The sequence below is a fragment of the Archocentrus centrarchus genome, chromosome 17 (assembly GCF_007364275.1).
Source record: "Archocentrus centrarchus isolate MPI-CPG fArcCen1 chromosome 17, fArcCen1, whole genome shotgun sequence".
NCBI lineage: Eukaryota > Metazoa > Chordata > Actinopteri > Cichliformes > Cichlidae > Archocentrus > Archocentrus centrarchus.
This window is the reverse complement of record NC_044362.1, coordinates 26,440,900-26,460,171: the sequence shown is the minus strand read 5'-3', so window position 1 is coordinate 26,460,171 and position 19,272 is coordinate 26,440,900. Positions and strand designations below refer to the sequence as shown.

The following is a 19,272-nucleotide window of genomic DNA, read 5'->3' as shown; positions in this document are numbered from 1 at the left end:
AAAAGATGAAAGTCATTAACAAAGACACTTAAGTTTTGAAAGCTGCTTTAATTAAAAGTTGGAAGAAGGGAGAGCCGAGACGGAGCTCTCTTTTGTTTGTCTGTCTCTTTGACAGCAAGATTGCATAAAAACCAATAGCACAAAGCTCATGAAAATCAGTGGACAGGTAAAGAATCCATTACATGTGGGTACAGATACAGATCACCTTTCAAAAGCGGGCATTTGCTCTCAAAGCTCCTTTATAGTTTACCAATTACCTTGCACGGTAGCTTGATTCTCTCGAGACTGCAAAATCCCAATCATCAGAGAATCCTTCTTGTGACAGATGGTTCATCTGATCACCTGCCAAGTATTTCTTAAAATTGGATGCATTTTCAAACAGAAATTTTCCTTACAGAGATGGCAAAGATCAGCTAACAACATACTACCTACATCGCTGCATTGACTGTTTCCCAGCTTTCAAAGCTCCTCAGTTTGTAGCTTCTTTTTTTCCTCTTTGGTGCTCATCACATTCTGTGGCTCATTCGTCTGATTGGCTGAAGTTAGCCCAAAGTTAGAGAGACAATGATCTGTTAAGAACATTTTAAAAGTGCCTGGCTTTTCGGCAAAGAACTTCTAACAGCAACTTTCCAGATGGTGCTGTGTAACAAACCATCTGCTCCATCAGGTTACCCACCCAAAAGTGTTCCACAGAAGTGCTACAGCTATAAAAAAAAAAATGCTAATGTGAGCTTTTACTTAAGCCATTTTCCCTCCTTTTCATCTCATTTCTCTCTGCTTTCTCACCTCCATCTCTTTTTTTTATTTCCCCTCTCTGCAGAAAATTACCATTTGCCCTTGTAATCAGACTTGCATTTAAAAAGTGAGAAACCTGCTGGTGGTGTGTGATGCAACAGTGGTAATTTTGCACTTAGTGGGGTTTGCTGGAAACAAGCATTATGGTGTTGGAGGATGCCATTAACAAGCAGAAACCACCCTGCTGACGCTAATGAAGAAATTTATAATGATACCTTTTTTCCATTAAGGATTTATAGGCTTAATTACAGAATTAGCTGATTAAACAGTTAATCAGTAAGGTATAGAAAATTAATTAATCAACCTATGTGATTTATCACATAAAAATATGTCCTCCAGTGTATTTCAAATCAATAACAACTTTGAAGCAAGTCTTTATTTTATTAGTCTATGTTCATTTTACAAATAGCTTCACTCAGGCTGCTTTCAGGTGCTCAGATTTCATTTCTATACACACAACCATGATCTGATGTGAAAACATGAAGTGCAGATTTGTACAATGGTTAGAATGAGGCAACAACACCCTACAAAATCTGCTCAGCTTAGTGAATGGTGAAAGTTAAATCCCTTTGCTGTTTGGAAAAGCATTTTTCATTCTCAATAATCATCGCCAGCAGAGAACAGCTAAAGCATGTCAATAAGTGGAGAAAAATTTGTCGCTGTTGCAGTCTGTTTGTCGGCTAAATTGATTTAGTCTCTTACCATTACCTACTAATGCTTAAAGGAAGGTAAAAATGATTTAGCAGGGTTGTATCTGCACACTTTGCCTCATTTTATGCCTCTCATTTCCATCTCTGGGTGCTGCTGCTGCATCTCTCTCTCTCTAATTTAATCCATCTGTCACTTTGGCTCTTACCGTGGATGCCGCTGTGACACTGCTTGTTCACACATGGTAGGATGGTTTGGGCGTCTCAAATCTCAGCCTCCACCAAACTGAGCGTCAGCAGAGAAACCAGAAGCAGAATGCAAATGTGCCAAAGCACACAAAGCTGCAACTTCACTCGTTACTCATCTTTTTGTTAGGATTCTGTTTAGGTTTAGATTATATGCTGAAAAAGCATATGAGCCTTTATAATTCTCCTGTGTCCAGTCTATCAGATCCACATCAGTTCATCTTACTATACTCATTCCCAGATCCACACTTTTGGTGCTGGTTCAAGAGTAGCTTTGCATGATTCAGTTCAAAATAATCCTTATTTATCTTATTCTGGGCCTTAGTGCAGCCCTTCAGTTCATCCTCTGAAGCAAACTGTTTCACCTTGAGCCAACTTTATTTCGATTAGCTGATTTAAACAGCAGCTTAATTCTGTGCCTAAGATGACCATATAGGCAAACTAGATAAAGGGAAGTGGCATAAAGGGAATTTATGCCACTTTCCATATAAATCTGACTAGGTCTCCACTGCTGTTTGCAGCTGCACTTTTTGATGAGAAACTGGACACACTGCACAATTTATGCAGCACAGAAATTCACATCACAGTTTTTAACCTGAAAATAATTGCAAATTTTCATGAGCTTGAAATATTCTCATTTTCCCTGGTGTTATTATGTGTATGTATATAGATAGAATGTGTTGGAAAGTTGGTGTATTCTGACCATTCAGATCCATTTTGCTGATTAAAATCTTTTCAGTTTTTGACTGTTCAATAATGTTTAATCCTGTTTAGCCCATGACTTAGACTGTGTTTTCTGTCACGGCTAACAGCCGCAGGCAAAAATGGGACCCAAATGCAAACCAAGACAAGACAGCAAGAGGTGACAGCACAAAGTTTATTTACAATGTCAGAAAACAAAGTCAAAATGTCAGGTGGGGGAAGATCCCAGGGGAGATTCAGGTAGGGCGTTCGTTCACAGGAACCAAGCATGGAGGGAACACACAGGTGGAGAGAGGAAGCCTCCTGGATAGAAGGAAGGATAAGTTAATGTTGGGCAGCAAGAAGTTAGGGTTTCACAGATAATTCCAGGATGATGCAGAGGGTCTTACTTGTCCGCCGGTCTTGCGAAATCAGTGGAAGGGATATGAAGTTGCTGTGGAAGCCTTGAGGTTGTCCAGGAGGGCAGGCAGGCAAAAGGTAGTGATGAGGTAGATCCAGTAGGTAAGGCAGATGGGAATATCCCAAAAAAAAAAACACTGGCAAATTGCAAACAAAGTTGAACCTAGTAGCATTGGTGCAAGACAAACACAGAGGCATGGGCAGAAGGACACACTTCACTGGAAGGCCTGGAGTTCCTACCCCACAATCACAGACACTCTGGCAAAGACTGGGGAATCAGGCTGAGCCTTAAATACTGTGTTGATGGCCACCAAACAAGAAACAGGTGTGACAGCCCTGACCACCAGTCCTGCCCTAGAAGGGTGGAGGAACTCCATGCTACCTGCCTCCTGGAGGAAAAGGAAAAAGAGGGAGAGCACCACAGCAACAGCAATACCGCATCCTGACAGTTTTCAGCTTTGGCCTGTCCTGTAATTGAGTTTGACACCCCTGCTCTAGGAGGACACTCTGCAGCATCCAGTGCTCACAAACACCTGAAGGATTTCCAACCCTGCCATTGATTAGTTCACAATCCTCAGTAACCAGGTTCCTGAGGTTCCCTGCATTAGTGGAATATCATTCACTCTGTGAAAAATTATGCAGATAATACTCTTTTTCAAAGCACTGCTCACACTGCTGCTGCACACGGCTGTAACCAGCTTGCTTTGAATACATCTGAAGACATTTTCATTTATATAAGCTGTAGGCGTGCATCCTAAATGTACCCTCAAGTAAAACATATGAAGTTTTATGGAAATGTTTGACCAGTTTAACATACCTGGAGAACATACTACGAAACCCACTAAGAAAATGTACTCAAAAAGAAAGTAAGACGCTTCTTAAAGCTACTGAATGACCTTTGAACTGGGTTAATCTAAATGATGGTCTCAGTGATGAAACTGTCTGTACACTCAGACAGTTTGCAGGTACAGCAGGGGTTTGATTTACTAACAAGCTTCTCAAGGATTTCTGGGTCAGTATTTTACTTCCTGGTTGAGGTGTCTGTGCAGCATATTAAGCATGGTGAAATAAATGAAAGCGGTGTTTATGTGCTGAATCTGCAGTGAATGAATCCCTAACCCTTCTGCCTCGATTTCTTACAGAGCTTTTTTTGTTTTTTTTGTGAGCCTCGCCTCGCTCGTATCTGTTGGTGCTCTCTGAGGAAATAGTGATGAGAACATTTGTTTTTGAATGCTGGTGGAATTCAGACTCGAGTTAAATAATGATGAATATGAAGCACATCCTGAGTTTTATTACTAGGCTCAAGGCTACTGCTGATAAATGACTGCTGCACACAGTTTCATGGCCATGTTATACAATTATACCTGCAACAGCACCTGCGAACATCTCAGCAAAGCATAAAACACAGACTCCTGGGATATATTTTGACCTTAAGAAGTGAAATCAGCTAAAATGTAATTATCAAATGAAAGCTGCTTGGTTGAAAAATGTAATTCCTGCTTTGACATTTATGTTTTTCTGAATGTAATGCTTTGTATTTTGTACAGTGCTTTTGTTTGTATTTTGCCTTTGCGGGAGATCACACATTGCTCTTCACTTTTTAGAAGTTAATGCAGTTTTTCCTTATTACTCCCTGTAGAAAATAATTGTCACATTATTTCTGCATTACTCTTGCCAGTTATCAATATAACACTCAACTTTTCATATATATCTGCACAAATCCCTATCCTAATGAGGAGGGCATACAGAAGATCTTTATTTTAGTGGTCTATTTAAGTGTTATCACAAGGCTGAGAGTAAAGTCAGTGAAAAACAGTTCCTAGAGTACTTCACAGAAATATATAGGAACAATTTTATCTTCTGTTTGCCATTTTAGTAAACTCTAATTAAACATTTTTTTTTTTATTTTGTCAGTATGAGAGTTTATTGTAAGAGTGATTTATGTTGATTTTCGTTAGTTATCTTGTTCCTCTTTAACTGTACCTCCTCTCCGTCACACCTTTTTTCTTATATAAATGCCCACATGTGCACAGCAGTCTCTCTCAGACACACATACACACTCACCATCCATTTTCTATCATCTCCTTCATATTCTTTGTTGCCTTTCAATTTCCTCCTTGTCATCCTCCTCTCACTGTGTTGTTAGTCTCAGTGATCGCTCCAGTGTGAGGATATGGACTCATTTCCGCTTGTTTCTGTGTGCGTGTGTGTGTGTGTGTTTGTCTTCCTCAGGTGGTCCGGGCTCAGGTAAGGCTCTGCAGTGTGAGCGGATGGAGGAGAGGTTCGGCCTGCGCCGCGTCACGCTGGGTGACCTGCTCTGCAGTGAGCTGCAGTCTAACAACGATAGGGGGCGCTACCTGCGGGACTTCCTGGAGAGAGGGGAGCAGCTGCCTGAGGTCAGTGTGCCGCTCCAAAGTGAAACAACTAAATTAATTTGTAATGGACAAATTGTGCACCATTAGCACAATAAATACTCCATAATTGTTGGCTGATTACAAAGTTTGATGTATAAAAAAATAATAATTAACTGTAACCATTCAAGGTTTAGGGTAAGATTACATGCAGGTTCTTTATATCCATTTATGCCGAAGGCTGAATGCCAGCATCTGGTTTAGCCTCTGGGTTTTAATGACTGAGTAGCAGTTGAGGGAGCCAGCATGTGATTGAGGGAAACAGGAAAAATGTGTGAACTATGAAACTGTTTTGTTGATGTTTGTAATGGGTCTGTTATATCAATAATTGACAATTTTCTGCTGGTTTACCTTTTTTTAAAACATCCCTGAGGGTGCTGTTACATTTCTTGATACCAGCTGTATTTGTTAGAAAGGTTTAATCTGAAATTCTGGCTCAAACAGCAGAGCTGGAATTAAAGAGAAATGCTCCTTTTCTCTTTACATCATAGTGTGACACTGTGGCTGAATGAAATGTAGTACTACAGTAGCATCTATGCTCTTACCAAGGGCCACTGACACATAGACAATTAGACAATCCTGCTGTAAGATGGACCTTCTGAATACACTAACTGAGATTCCAGTGGTTGCAAAAAATTGAAGCAACAATGTCAAAATTGGGCTACCAAATAAAGAAAGGACTATCATAGCTGAAATACCAGCACACTAGCACTGAGACCCACTGGGTCTGGTTCACTGGGGCATCGGCCAAAGCAGAGGTGCATCCCTCTGTACCTCACCCAGCTCTTCCACGGGGATGCAAAGGTATTCTCAAGCTAGCTGGGAGACATAATCTCCCCAGCATGTTCTGGGGATGCCCCAGTGTGTCCTCTCAGTTGGAGATGCTTGAAACGCTTTAACTAATAGGCGTCCAGGAGGTATCCTAGTCAGATCCTTCTACTCAGCCCCCACCTGGTGACTAAGCTCCCAGCATGATCTCTAAGGCTGAGCCCAGACACCCTTTAGAGGAAGCTCATTTCTACCTCTTAGAACCTTGATACCTGCCCACATCTGTGGGTAGGTAAATAGACAGCTTTACCTCAATAGACCAACAGAGCATCTGCATCACTGCAGACATGGCACCATTGAGGAGAAAGAGATCATCCCTGTGAATACTAAGTAATTCACTGCAGATCTGCAGCAATAATACCATGTAATCTCTTTTAAGCACTATTGATCCATTTGAAAGTGGTAGTCGAGTTTAAAATTTGAAATATTTATTTTTCCTTCAGGTATTTAATGTTTTGTTGTAGTCTGTCTCTGCAGCAGACTGAGCTACAACTTGTTGAGAACTAATAATATCTTAGAATATTATTCCAATGTAGTCTAATTTGATTGCCTGTTATTAAATGTACTTTGGTCAGTGTTTAGTAAAGACCTAAAAATGTGACCTAGTTAAATAAGTCTGTAAAACCTCACAGCAGAGCTTCACATAGGACAGACACAAACACATACACAGACGTCCGGATGAGAAAAATGATGCAATCATTATCATGAAAGCTGATCGCAGAAAAGTGGAGTTTCTTTTCCTGTGAATTTAAGTGCTTCTCCAAGTGTAGTATCAGATAAATGGTCAAAGAAGTATAGCTTTGCTATGTTTTCACGAATAGACAGAATACAGAATTAATCTTTTATGTTGTATGCAGTAATGAGTCCAGTTCTGGATTCTTGTAAAGGACCCTCTGTCTCAAATTTAAATGTAATTTTTTTTGATGTGCTGGGTTAAAGTATCACAGTATATGGAGTGAGAGGATGGAGGACCCAAATGGAGGGCACATGAAAGTCCATTAAACAGCTAAAGGTGGACCTTTCTTATGGGCTATTAGCAGTTAGTCCCAGAAGAATATAAATAATAATCCAAAAACCACAAGGTGTTACACAGGGCTGAATAGGGAGAACAGACACTGTGACAAAAACTAAGGGGGAGACAAGGCTGTTTATAGACAGAGGGCTGATTAGGGAATGACCAACAGGAGGGATATGAGTCACAGGTGAAGACAGTCAGGAAAATTAGGGGGAGACAGACAGGAAGTAAAACTAACACAGGACTTTCAAAGTAAAACCAGGAAGTAGCCAGAATCTGAGTACTAAGCACAGAGACGAGGAGACTCACGTTAATCTGAAGACAGAGACAAAGGAACACGAGAGGACAAAAACACAAAGCAGAAGGACAGAGAGAGGAATAATTATTACATGAGGAGCAACAAACTCTGGAACCTGGAAAAAATAGAAGAATTCAATATCACAACCTAGAATAGTAAATAAAATAACATGTATCCACAATTCCATGAAAACTAGACATGACCCTGAACAATAAAACTAAAACTCAACATAACAGGATAACAATGACATCGTGACTCACACAATGGTGTGCAGTCCTAGGAAAATCATACAGGGACACAAAACCTCAAACACTGGAAGAGATTAAAAACCCCAACAGGAACCCAACCTCAGACCACCATCCCTCTGCGTGGACTTCACAGCTCTCTAAAAAAAAAAAAAAAAGGACCAATATCACAACACAGAAACCAAACAATATCTTGTGCATAATTTGGAGAAGACAGCTGCATATCACACAGCGGCAGTGTTTGATACCTTTGGAATGAGAAAACATCGAGCATCCCTATCTGTAATAAAAAATCTTTTCTTTTTTTCCGATGCCTTTCTGGAGAAAATAAGAATAGAAATCAATATCTGACCTACAAAGCTATAAGAACACGGTGTACCTATTTTTCAGAGGAAATATATTTTTTCCCCACAATTATGACACAGGCAGTACATTTTAATGACAGCTGAGAATTATGTGTGTGAGTGGCTCATCTGAAATAAATGGAAGCACAGGATATTCAGTACAAGCAGTGACTGCAAAATGCCACTGCAGTGGAAGTGACAGCCAAAGACGACCACTAACCTCACTTTTTTGACTGACGGGTAGTCTGTGGGAGGGCAAGTGCTGGCCTCTGACGGGAATAAGCACAGTGCAAAAAGCAGATCCAAAAAATAATAATCTGACAACAAGGACCTGCAGATTATCATTTTATAAAGCTGGAGAATGAAGATGTTTATCTCGAAAATACTAAAATTATACTTGCTGGTCCTTGACTATACAGCAAGCTGAGAAAATACCCATGTATTATGTAAAATGTTTTTCCTGCAAAAGGCATAATTAAAAAATTAGAAAAGGGAGGACTAATGTTAAGAGTTTGGAGTGAAAAGCACTAAAAATGGCTTTATTGGAGATTTCAGTGGGACTTCTGACTTGATTCTTGATTTGAGAGATGGAAACAGAAATTCACTGACAGACTGTGCACATATGGTAAATCATCTGAGGACCACGTTTACTGGGACAGAGAGACAACTTCGGGCATTATTCATGCAGACACTACACAATCTGTTGTTAGTTTTAAAAAGACATGCAGGCACTGAAACAATACTGTGGCGATGATAGCAAGCTGAATACACTGTGAAAATATATTTATATATATATATTTATGTATATAGTGCTTATGTATATGTGTATAGTTTTTTGCTATTTTATTTTATTCTATTGAATTTTAGTTTTTAGTTTAGTTATTTGTTCTTACTCATCCTTTTCATTTTTTCTCTGTATTGAGCTGCTGTAATGCACAAATTTCCCCGTCGTGGGATTATTAAAGTTTTATCTTATCTTATCTTATCTTATCTTAAAAACTGTCATGGTCTCCGGGTCTTGAATCCAGAAGATTCCATTGTGGACTTTCCTGTTTATTATTCTAATGTTCTGTTTGGTTATTAGTTTATCATTTATACTTATTATCACACTCTTGGTATCTTGAGCATTAGTTCTTGGTTTGTTATGCTTTTTGCTGGTACCCTGCTTGGGATTTATTCTGTTAGTCTCCTGTTGTTTTCCCCTTGCACCCCATTGTATCAAGTTTGCATGTTAAGTCTCCATCTCTCTAACATGTTCCCTCCTTAGTTACTTCCTGTTTTATCTTGATAGTCTCTTGTCTCGCGTGTATTGATTGAGTTTAACTTCCCTTATCTCATTTCCCTGATTTGTTACTGGCACATTTCCCACCTGTTTTCCTGTAGCCTCATTACCTTGTATAGTTATTGTATTGTGCTAGCCCTCATTGCTGTGTGTACCCTACTGTCTCCATTAAATATTCTCGCCTTACGTTAACCTCCGTCTTCTGCGTACTGCGTTTGGGTCCCCAACAACTACCCCAACAGTTTTCTGTCAGTACAGCCTGACAGAAAACTGATGCTTCTTTGATGATGACAGTAGCATTAAGCCATAAAGCCTGAAGGTCCCCAAGACATGTTTTATTATGTGTGATGGTGGACGTCAAGGCAGTGCCACCCAGAGTAACTCTTCAGTTAGACACTGTGTTTCTGAAGGTATGTAGAGTATTTTGGATTAGAATATTGCATGTTATCCTGGGGCCACTTGCACCAACAGACCATATATGTCATGTCGGGCGGTGTGACGAGCAGAGATGGACCCAGATGCAGGACTCCGGATACTGACGTAACTTAAAAGGGTGTTTATTGGGAGAGAAAAGAAACAAAATCCTACAGGGAGCCCGACAAAGAGCTGAACACAGAAAGGAGGCAAGGTAGACCGGCTCACACAGGCACATCAACAACAAGCAGAGAAAACACAGGACTTAAATACATCACGGGATAACGAGGGAAAGTGGAAACAGCAGGTAACACAGCTGAACACAATGACACTGACGAGACAAGGGGAAGCAAAACCAAATACACTACACAAGAAACAAGACATACCAAAATAAAACAGGAAGTGGGACAAGGGCACAGAGACGAGGACTTGACACCAAACATAACTAGAAATGAACCACAGACCAAAACAAAAGAACAAGAAAACACTGGGCCACCGGCCCAGGACCATGACAATATATGCCAGGTCAGCTCAGTCATAACTTGGCCTTCTAAGCCCGAACTGATGGTTATACCAGTTGCACCATTCAGGTTTAAGCCTTGTTGCGCTGACCAATGACAGTTCTAATGTAAAAGATTTCAGCATCATTCTATGGGAGTTCATCAAAAAGAAAGAAAGAAATTCTTAATAAGAATTATGCAAAATTTCAGGTGACTACTGTAATTAGTTTTCTAGAAAAAAAATCAAAAGTATTTGAAGGGATGGAGGTAGGAGTGATTTTAGATGTTTTTTGTAGCATAGTTTGTTAAAGGGCTAGAAAACTACTTGAGCGAGGGTCTTCACATTTGTTAGGGTAAATATCTCCTACTATGGCTCTATGAATGTGGACTCTCAGGAGTGTAGCTCACGAGCGACAGATGCTTGTAGTCCCTAAAATATTTGGATGTCTGAGGCCTGTAGAAACCAGTTTTGTAGGTAGGGGAGTGATATTTTATTTACAGGTTCTAAATACAAGGTCCTTTAAAACATAATTTTTATATAACTTTAGTGTGATATTCCCTGGGTATGACACCGTGTACCAAATCCAAATTAACTTTTTTTGAAAGAGAAAGCTTCCCTTAATATTCTATCTAAAATTTGTGATGATGTTCGCTTTCATTCTCCCAAAATGAATTTCTGCAGTACTCATATTTATTGAGAAGCAGTTTATGCATCCTCACAGCCCAGCAAGATTTTTTTGGACAAGAGGAGGGGATGTGTGCTGGGTGCCATTACAACACATATGCTCCCTGGCCACTTTTTTAGGTACACTTTGCCAATATTGGGTTGGACCCCACCACCACCACCACCCCTTTTGTTTTTTTTTTCTTTTTTGCCTTAATTCTTTGTGGCATAGATTCAACAAGCTGCTGGAAACACTCCTCAGAGCTCTCATGAGGAAGTGTTAATCCTTATAAAGCCAAGTAGGGAAAAGATCTAAAAGGATGAAGTGATGGTTTAGATAATGAAATTCTGAAGTTAGCGCAGACAGATCTATAGGGGAGAACTAGTCTAAATATAAATCAGATCTCACAGCTACGTCTTAAGCTGCTGTAGTTGCTTACGCATATGTGACAGCTGTGGGAAAGATGTGATGATATTTTAGTCTGCACGAAGCACTCACATAGATTATCCACAGAGAATTGAGGAGGTGATTAAGCTCCCCTCGATTCATGTTTTGAGACATGTAAAAAAAAAAAAATACTCTCCTTTAACTAATAATTTCATCCTGGCATGGTTTATGTTTCTTACATATCTTACAATAGTTCTTGAAGAATAATGTGTCATTTTTGTATCCTGTGGCTTCATTATTTTGTAATTTTAATTTTTTAGGTAAAAAGCTTTGTTTCTATTATTTCTTTCTTTCAAATGACTTCATGGCCCACCGCTTGTACCTTTAGAGCCCACCCAGGAGCTGCAAACCATAATCTGGAAATTTGAAGTCAGTTAAAACACCATTCCTCAGCCGCCGCCACCACCACCACAGACCTTCATGAACTTTGTGCGTCAGTATTAGGCTACATAAATGAAATTGCCTACATAGCTGTTTAATAGCCTACATAGCACATAGCCCAGCAGCAATAACGTTATGTACAGGTAGAATGCTGACAAGTTAAAAAGTTGTCTCGAACAGGAAAGTGAGCAGCGTTCACCACAAAGAGGAAGAGACGCAAAAAAGAGAGCGAGGAAAACATCAAAGGGTTAAAAAAGACCGCATTCATTGTTTTTTTCCCCCTACACTTCAAAGAAGCTGTTTGTCTTTTATGACTACTGTTTTCTCTGCAGCAGGGGTTAAGCTAAAGGACCACAAACAGCAAAAACATGAACAGCAGCCCACATTACTGGTTGTTTCACATACTGTTTGACAGTGCATCATATGGGTCTGCAAAGTTCTGCAGGATCTACAAACTACTAACATTGAAGGCAGACAGCGCAGCTATGTAGACCATAAACAATACACACTCTCCAAACATTTTATTCGGTACACTGCGTTAGTATATGTAATAAAGTGGCCACTGAGTGTAAACTCTACAGTAGACAGCCCTAAAATATCAAATTGCCCACCCAAACTTTCCCAGAGAGAGGCAGCAGATGCGTATGTGTAAATCCTGATGGGTAATATTAAATTAAAGACCCTGATTACCAAGATCACATAGCTTTTCTGTCTGAATATTCCTGCCCGTTCTTTTTCTTCCTGTAAGAAATGACAGAGCAGAGCATAGATTTTAATACTCGCCTTCCCCTGACATACTAATGCCATCCAAATGAGGCTTAAATCACATTACAAAAGTAGCAGGTAGAAGTAACAAATAGCTTTAGCTTTCTGGCTTCATTTTCAGCATCCACAGCCCTCATTCCAAATGCAGAGATTATGAGCTGTGATGCATTTTGCTGCTGGTCACATTAATGATCAGTAACACGCTGGTGGTTGTCGGGAATCTTTTTAATTGAACTGCGCTGCAAGTCTGTGACATTTCACATCAAAACGCACCCTGTGTGTGTATTTGATCTGAATGAGTCACAAATATTGACTGGAGTCACAAACTTACACAGAAATGCAGTGCAGCAGCATGTCCTTTCACTCCACCTGGTAAACTGGTGTCTGCTCACAGTTTGTCAAAACACACAGCAGAGGATTTTCAACCTTAATCTGTCCATAGAGGAATTACTGAGCTCTGGTGTTTACGTTTATGTCACCAGATCCTTCAAACGTAACCTGATAATTAATGATCTAAAGAAAACCGTCTGCATGTTTCTATTTTTTCTTAATTTAAGAAATCCCAGGAAAGGTTATGCATCCAAATCCAGTTATTTCTTGTTTGCTTGTTCTTTAGAGCCCCGGTATTATCACAAACTGTTAAAAACAAATGCAATTAGTGAGTGAATCTCACTGTAGCCATTTTCACACATGCACTTTAACCTGCCAGCTCCCTAGTGTAAAGTCCATGTGATGTCTCATTGCACCAATTTTGAGAATAGCACAGGTAAAAGTCCTATAATAGTGAATTCCCAGCTTGCGAGTGGTTGCCCTGTGTCCTGCACACTCTGCCCAGACACAGACCTCCCTGTTGTGCTCTACATGTGAAAAATGTTGAATTTTGACCTGTTTCATGTATGATCACTATGAACATAGAGACTGGATGATTAGTTACATCAAAATAAATGTATCCTGATGCCAGAAATACACACCTGAGCAGTAAATATGTATTTAAACCGTCAACACACTGAAGGCCTTTGGATCATTTGCTTGGCTTCAAATTAAATTTGGTTTTAATAACACCAGGGCCAATGATTTATTGTTTTAAGGATATTTTTACTTTCTAATTTATAATTTCTGATAATCTTAAGTGAGAATGTTAATTTAGAGTTTTTTAGACTCATTCTGACCTGTTGATAAGGGCAAGGAGACTTAGTGTGTTTTGACATACTCCAAAACGTCTCATATCCTCAGAGTCCAACGTTGGTCATTTTGGCCGTACAGCTTTGCAGCTGTTACTGACTGAATCTGGGAATGGAAATAAAAAGCAGAGCCTTGGGCTTGATGGGTTGTTCTGTCGATGAAAATAGCCTTTCCAGTGCATTTTACTCCTAGAGTTTCCAAAAACATCACAGACCAGCCGTTGTAGGAAATTACTGCCCCCCCCCCCCCCCCCACCCCCTTAATAAAACTTTATAACTCAAGAATTTAATCATTCAGAATAAACAATAAACAAGCCTCAATTTGACTTTTAGATTTTGATTACAAATACCTCCTTTACTCTTCAAGTTATATTTTTAATTAAATAAATCATAATTAGGCTCAGTCATTTTACTTTGTAAAACTTTGTTGGTGGTTGGTTGGTTGGTTGGTGAGTTGATTGTTGGTGGGTTGGTTAGTTGGTTTTAAGATTACAAATGGGATATCCTTGAGTTGTTGACTTTTAAAATGGAGAAATAGTCACTTTGGGCTTTAAATTATTGCAGACATTTTTCAGTCTTTGGACATTTCATAGAAAAAGTTATCTGTTTTATCAAATTACATAATCACATGTTCAAAAAAAATAGATAATTCTGTGAAACTGATTTCACAAAAACAGACAACAAACCCTTGAAGTTCTGGAGCTCATTTAATTTGTCTGTATTTTCCACAACTGATCAAACCTTAAAATAAGAAGTCACGGCTACAAGAAGCTGATGATTGTTTGGTGCTTTGGTTTCAAGGCAGGAAAAGACTTTATTCCATCCATCCATTCGCTTCCGCTCATCCTGTTCAGGGTCACGGGGGGGCTGGAGCCTATCCCAGCTGTCGTAGGGCGAGAGGCAGGGTACGCCCTGAACAGGTCGCCAGCCTGTCGCAGGTATAGAAAAAATAATAACCTTAACATAAAAAGTAAAGTCATAATTTCTGATTTTTTTTTTCTTTATTCCACAGTGCATATATTTATAAAATAGTTGCTGCCCTCCTATTGATCCACTATTGATCCAAAACGAACATGAATGCATAAATTACAAGACTATTACTGACTATATGAATTTAGTACTCACCTTCAGAGAAGCTTTTGACCTCTGTTTGTGCCCGTCACGTCTCCAGTATTGTCTGGCTTGCCTGTAATTACCACCACAAAACTTAAGGTGCTCTTCTTCTTCAAGCAGCTGTAGTAATGAGAACAGCGGGGAGCAGCACAGTGTGAGAAAGGCACCGGACCCGAAGGTAGCAGAAAGTAAACAAGAGCTTTGAGACTGTGTGAGTATCGATTTGAGACGTGGGGGGGGGGGGGGGGGGGGGGGGGACATCTGTCTCTGATTAATTGTTTTAGGTCGGGGATTTTGTTTGAAGTTTTTCACTGCTCACTACCAAATAAATAACACTTAGAAAACTTTTTAGTTGCCAGACTGTGAAATATCTGGCATGTAGGGACACATTTATGGAAAGAAATGCCAACAATAGTTTTTTCAGAGGAAAAAAAAAAAATTGGGCAAAACTATGCATATCTAGATTCCATGAAAATTAAATGAGTAGGTCTGTTTCTGCTGATTGGGATAAGCTGTTATTTTTATCCTTTTCTGCCTCCTGAAAAGAACACAAACAACAGAAAAGCACAAACTCCTGAGAATCAGAAACACAGAGGCTTTCCAGCCAAGATTAAAATGCCATATAAAGACACCCACCTACAGATTCACTTTAACGTTCTGTCTACTCGGTGGAGAAACCCAACAGCTTTCAAGCAGAGCTCCACTGTCTAAGCTTCTTACTGCACATTAAGGTCATGTCCCATGTGTTCTCCAACATGAGCACTGTGAAATGCTTTTTTAATGCTGTGTGAGAGATGGTTATGAGAGAGAGAGACGGTGATTTAAAGGACGATGAATAATCCCACACTGGGATTACTGAAGTGCACCTCTCCAGGTTTACAACAGAACGCATTACAAAAAGCCAGTGTAATACAAAATCACCCAGACTGGAGTTAAGCGTTTTATCTCAAAGTACGATAAAAAGGCCGTCGTATGTGGCTCAGTGGTGGATGACGACACGGGGAGAGTTTGGCTTGTTAAAGTGTTGCTGTACTGTTGCCTGGAAACACAGAAGATTTATTTCTCTGTGAAATATCGAAGTCTAATATCAGGCTTTGCCACATGGCAGCGTCTTGTTCCAGCTATTTAGAAGCCCCTATCTATGGTCACATGTACTTAAGTTTTTCACAGGACTGCATAGAGTGAAAAACTTAAGTACACCCTCACTGCTTCCATTGGATTTAAAAGCATAAGTAGCAGCCAGATGCTGATTTGTCAGTTTGCTGTTCTCAGGGATTCAGATGTGTGTTCATACAATGCCACAGTCTTTCCAGGAGGGGACATCCCAGTAAATTCACCCAAAGGTCAGACTGTGCACTTCCTTGCAAAAAATTGTAAAAAAAACCCCCAAGAGCTACATCTCAGACTCTACAGGCCTCAGTTAGCATGTTAAATGTCAAAGTTCAGTACAATACAATACAGTACAATCAGAGAAAGACTGAATACATTTGACTGGTTTGAAAGGGTTGCCAGGAGAAAGCCTCTTCTCTCTAAAAAGAGCAGCAGGTTTGTAAAGTTGCATCTGCACAAACCACAAAACATCTGGAACCAAAGTGGAGATGTGTGGCCATAATGCAAATTGCCATGTTTGGAGAAAACACAGCACATCAGCACAAAAGTCGCATACCAACTATGATCACGGTGGTGGAGGACTGGTGATCGAGGGCTGGCTTTGCAGCCACAGGACCTGGATTCCTTGCAGTCATTGAGTCAAGCATGAACTCCTTTGATTACCAAAGTGTTTCAGAATTAAATGTGAGGCCATTAGTCCGACAAGTAAAGCTTGACCAAACTGTGTCATGCATCAGATCAATGATCTCCAGCACAGCAGCAAATCGACAACAGAATGGCTGAAAAAGAAAAGAAACAACATGCTGCAACGGCTCAGTCAAAGTCCAGACCGCAACCTGACTGAAATGCTGTGGCAGGACCTTAAGAGAGCTGTGCATAAATGATTGCAATGAACTGAAGCAAAGCTGTAAACAGAAAAGAGCCAAAATTCCTTCACAACAATATGAGAGACTGATAAAATCATTCAGAAAACAACTACTCCAAGTTATTGCTGCTAAAGGTGGATCTACGTGCTATATGAATAGGGAGAGACCTAACTTTCAGTGGGTACTGGGACATAAAAGCTCCATGTGTAGGATTCACCATTTAAATCTGATTAAAAAAAAACCTGATTCACAAGTTTGGTTCAAAATCACAGACTGTGTCTAAAAAGATATGCTTTTCAATCAGGTCACCAGCCGGCAAGCACACCCTGGTGAATCCTCCTTTCTAACTCTAATGAGGACCGTAATGTACAAAATGAACTTTGTGTTGTGTGTAGTATGGTTTGAAACTAGCAGAGAGTCACCCCCTGCTGGCTATTAGAAATAATTGGCACACTGGCTTCACTTTTCAGCTGCAGAAGCTACTGTACATCCATTTTATATCTACAGAGGCAAAAATCCCCTGCTTATGAAAACAGCGAGATATTTTCCCTGTCATATGATGCTGCCAAAACTCATTTCAACATGCAAAGAAAACAAAAAGCATTCAAAGTGAACACCATCACACTGAATGAACACTTTGCCGTTTTAAACATTAATTCACAATTTATTTTCTTCAAAAAATTTGCTGTTAGGGCCCCTCAGCCTGCACAAACAGGAAGTATGAATGTTACACAGTGGGATTTCACATACAGAACTTTACTGACAGATTTGCTCTCAGCTGAAAACCTGCTTAATATTTATCATGATAAACTACCAGAAGTGGAGGAGCGCTTATTTTCCTGTGGCTGCTGCTCATGATTTGATGCATCTGTGGGAGCTCGGGGTTTCAGCCCAGGTTGCATGAATACCCAGTGGCGCTGCTGTCAAGGTCGTGTCATCTGAAAACATAAACTACAGCTACCATTTCCCACCCTCCCTACTAACTTCCTGTAAGTTTTTCTCTAGAAAGACCATATCAGCAAAAAAGTCAGTGAAGGAAACAAACAATGTCAGTTTTATCTTTAAGCACAGACTTTCGATTTTGGCAGTCAAATGTTAATCCTGACTTATTGACAGGAGCATCTGGCAGCTGACCTTTGACGGCACAACGTTATCTGAGTGAAGAGGTTTTAACTTGAAATCAATAGATCTGGGTTGTTTTTGATGTAGTGACGTGGAGAAAAACACTGTCAGGATCATTTTAAGAACATTAACGACTGCAGAGCTGTTTTACTCCTCTTATGTCATATGTTGCATGTTTCTCGTCTATCTCAGCTGACAAACACGACATGAAAGATATGCCACAAAACCACTAAGTATTAAATTCTTACAGAGCACTGCATGTATCACGATACATACACCATCCCCAGCTGATCCATTACCTGCAGTGTGGAGGATATACTATAGTCTCAATTGCTAAGCACTGCAGGCCTACTAGTTACAGATAATGCAGTCTGAAATAACATCCGGGGAATAAATTCTCACTTTATGAAAGCTATGATATTTGATTCAACATTTTTTTTTTATATAAGCTGCAGTTTGTGGCTTGGGTGATTTGAAGCAGTCATAACGGCAGCTTTTATGTAGATGTTATTGGCTAATATTGTTCTGATTATCAGATTATAGGACAGCGTGGATGTTGTCTGATATTCTCAGTTTGTTTTTTTACAGAATATAAAACATTAAGAAACTGCTAATTTACAAATAGTGTCATAATAGTTGGCTGTGTATTACATGGGAATTACTTTTTGAAATACTTGATGGAAGTTAATAAGCAGTAGCTCCTTCATTTCCCTTTTAAAGGGTGTACCCCACCTCTCACCCAATGGTAGCTGGGATAGCCCCCCACGATAAGCAGAAGAGAATGGATGGATGGACTGAAATCTAAATTTTAAAAAAGTATGCACAGAAAGAAGGTCCGGGGTTCAAATCCCCACCTTTCACCCTATAGTAGCTGAGATAGGCTCCAGCCCCGCTGTGACCTTGAAATGGAAAAGCAGAAGAGGATGGATGGTGCTTTGTGGTTTTATGACAGGCGGGCTCCAAAAGTGGAGTTCTGCAGACCCACCTGTGTTTTTATAACATAGATAAGCAGGGGATAAATTCTATAAATTCTTCAACCAGCATTTCACCGTGGCTGGTTCTTTTACTGATGAAACACAATGAATGTAGGTAAGGAGACCAACAGGAGAGAGAGAATGAAACCACAGTGAAACATGGCTGGGAGAATATTTAAAAGTCTGAGGATGTTTTAGTAGTCTGAAGTTCCATCCTGAAGAAGCAGAAGCAGCAGCGCTCCATGCTCCATCTTCTTTTTTCTGGTTACCATGGCCAAACTATTTAGGGTTTTTTTTCCTCCTTCCTCTTTTTGCCTTCAAAAACATGTTCCCTGTGCACTTTCATTTGTTCCCATTTCCTTAGATTTCAATACATGTGGCCAATCTCCAGGAGGAGTGAGACAAAAAAAAAGACTGTTCTCTCTTGCATATGTTTTTTTTAATATTTATTTATGTAAATTTAGTTTAAAACAGCAATTTCCCCAAGCCTCTATAATACTGCAATGTCCCAGCAGTATTATA

General features: G+C 39.8%; 1 protein-coding gene across 1 annotated transcript in view; it reads left to right on the top strand.

Annotated features, from left to right (window-relative positions):
- The window catches only part of ak5 (adenylate kinase 5), a 117,110-nt gene that overhangs the window by 83,713 nt on the left and 14,125 nt on the right, over nucleotides 1–19,272 (top strand). The window contains exon 11 of the mRNA XM_030751787.1: nucleotides 5,022–5,185. Coding sequence (XP_030607647.1) covers nucleotides 5,022–5,185 — 164 coding nt within the window. The remainder of the gene's footprint in view (nucleotides 1–5,021; nucleotides 5,186–19,272) is intronic.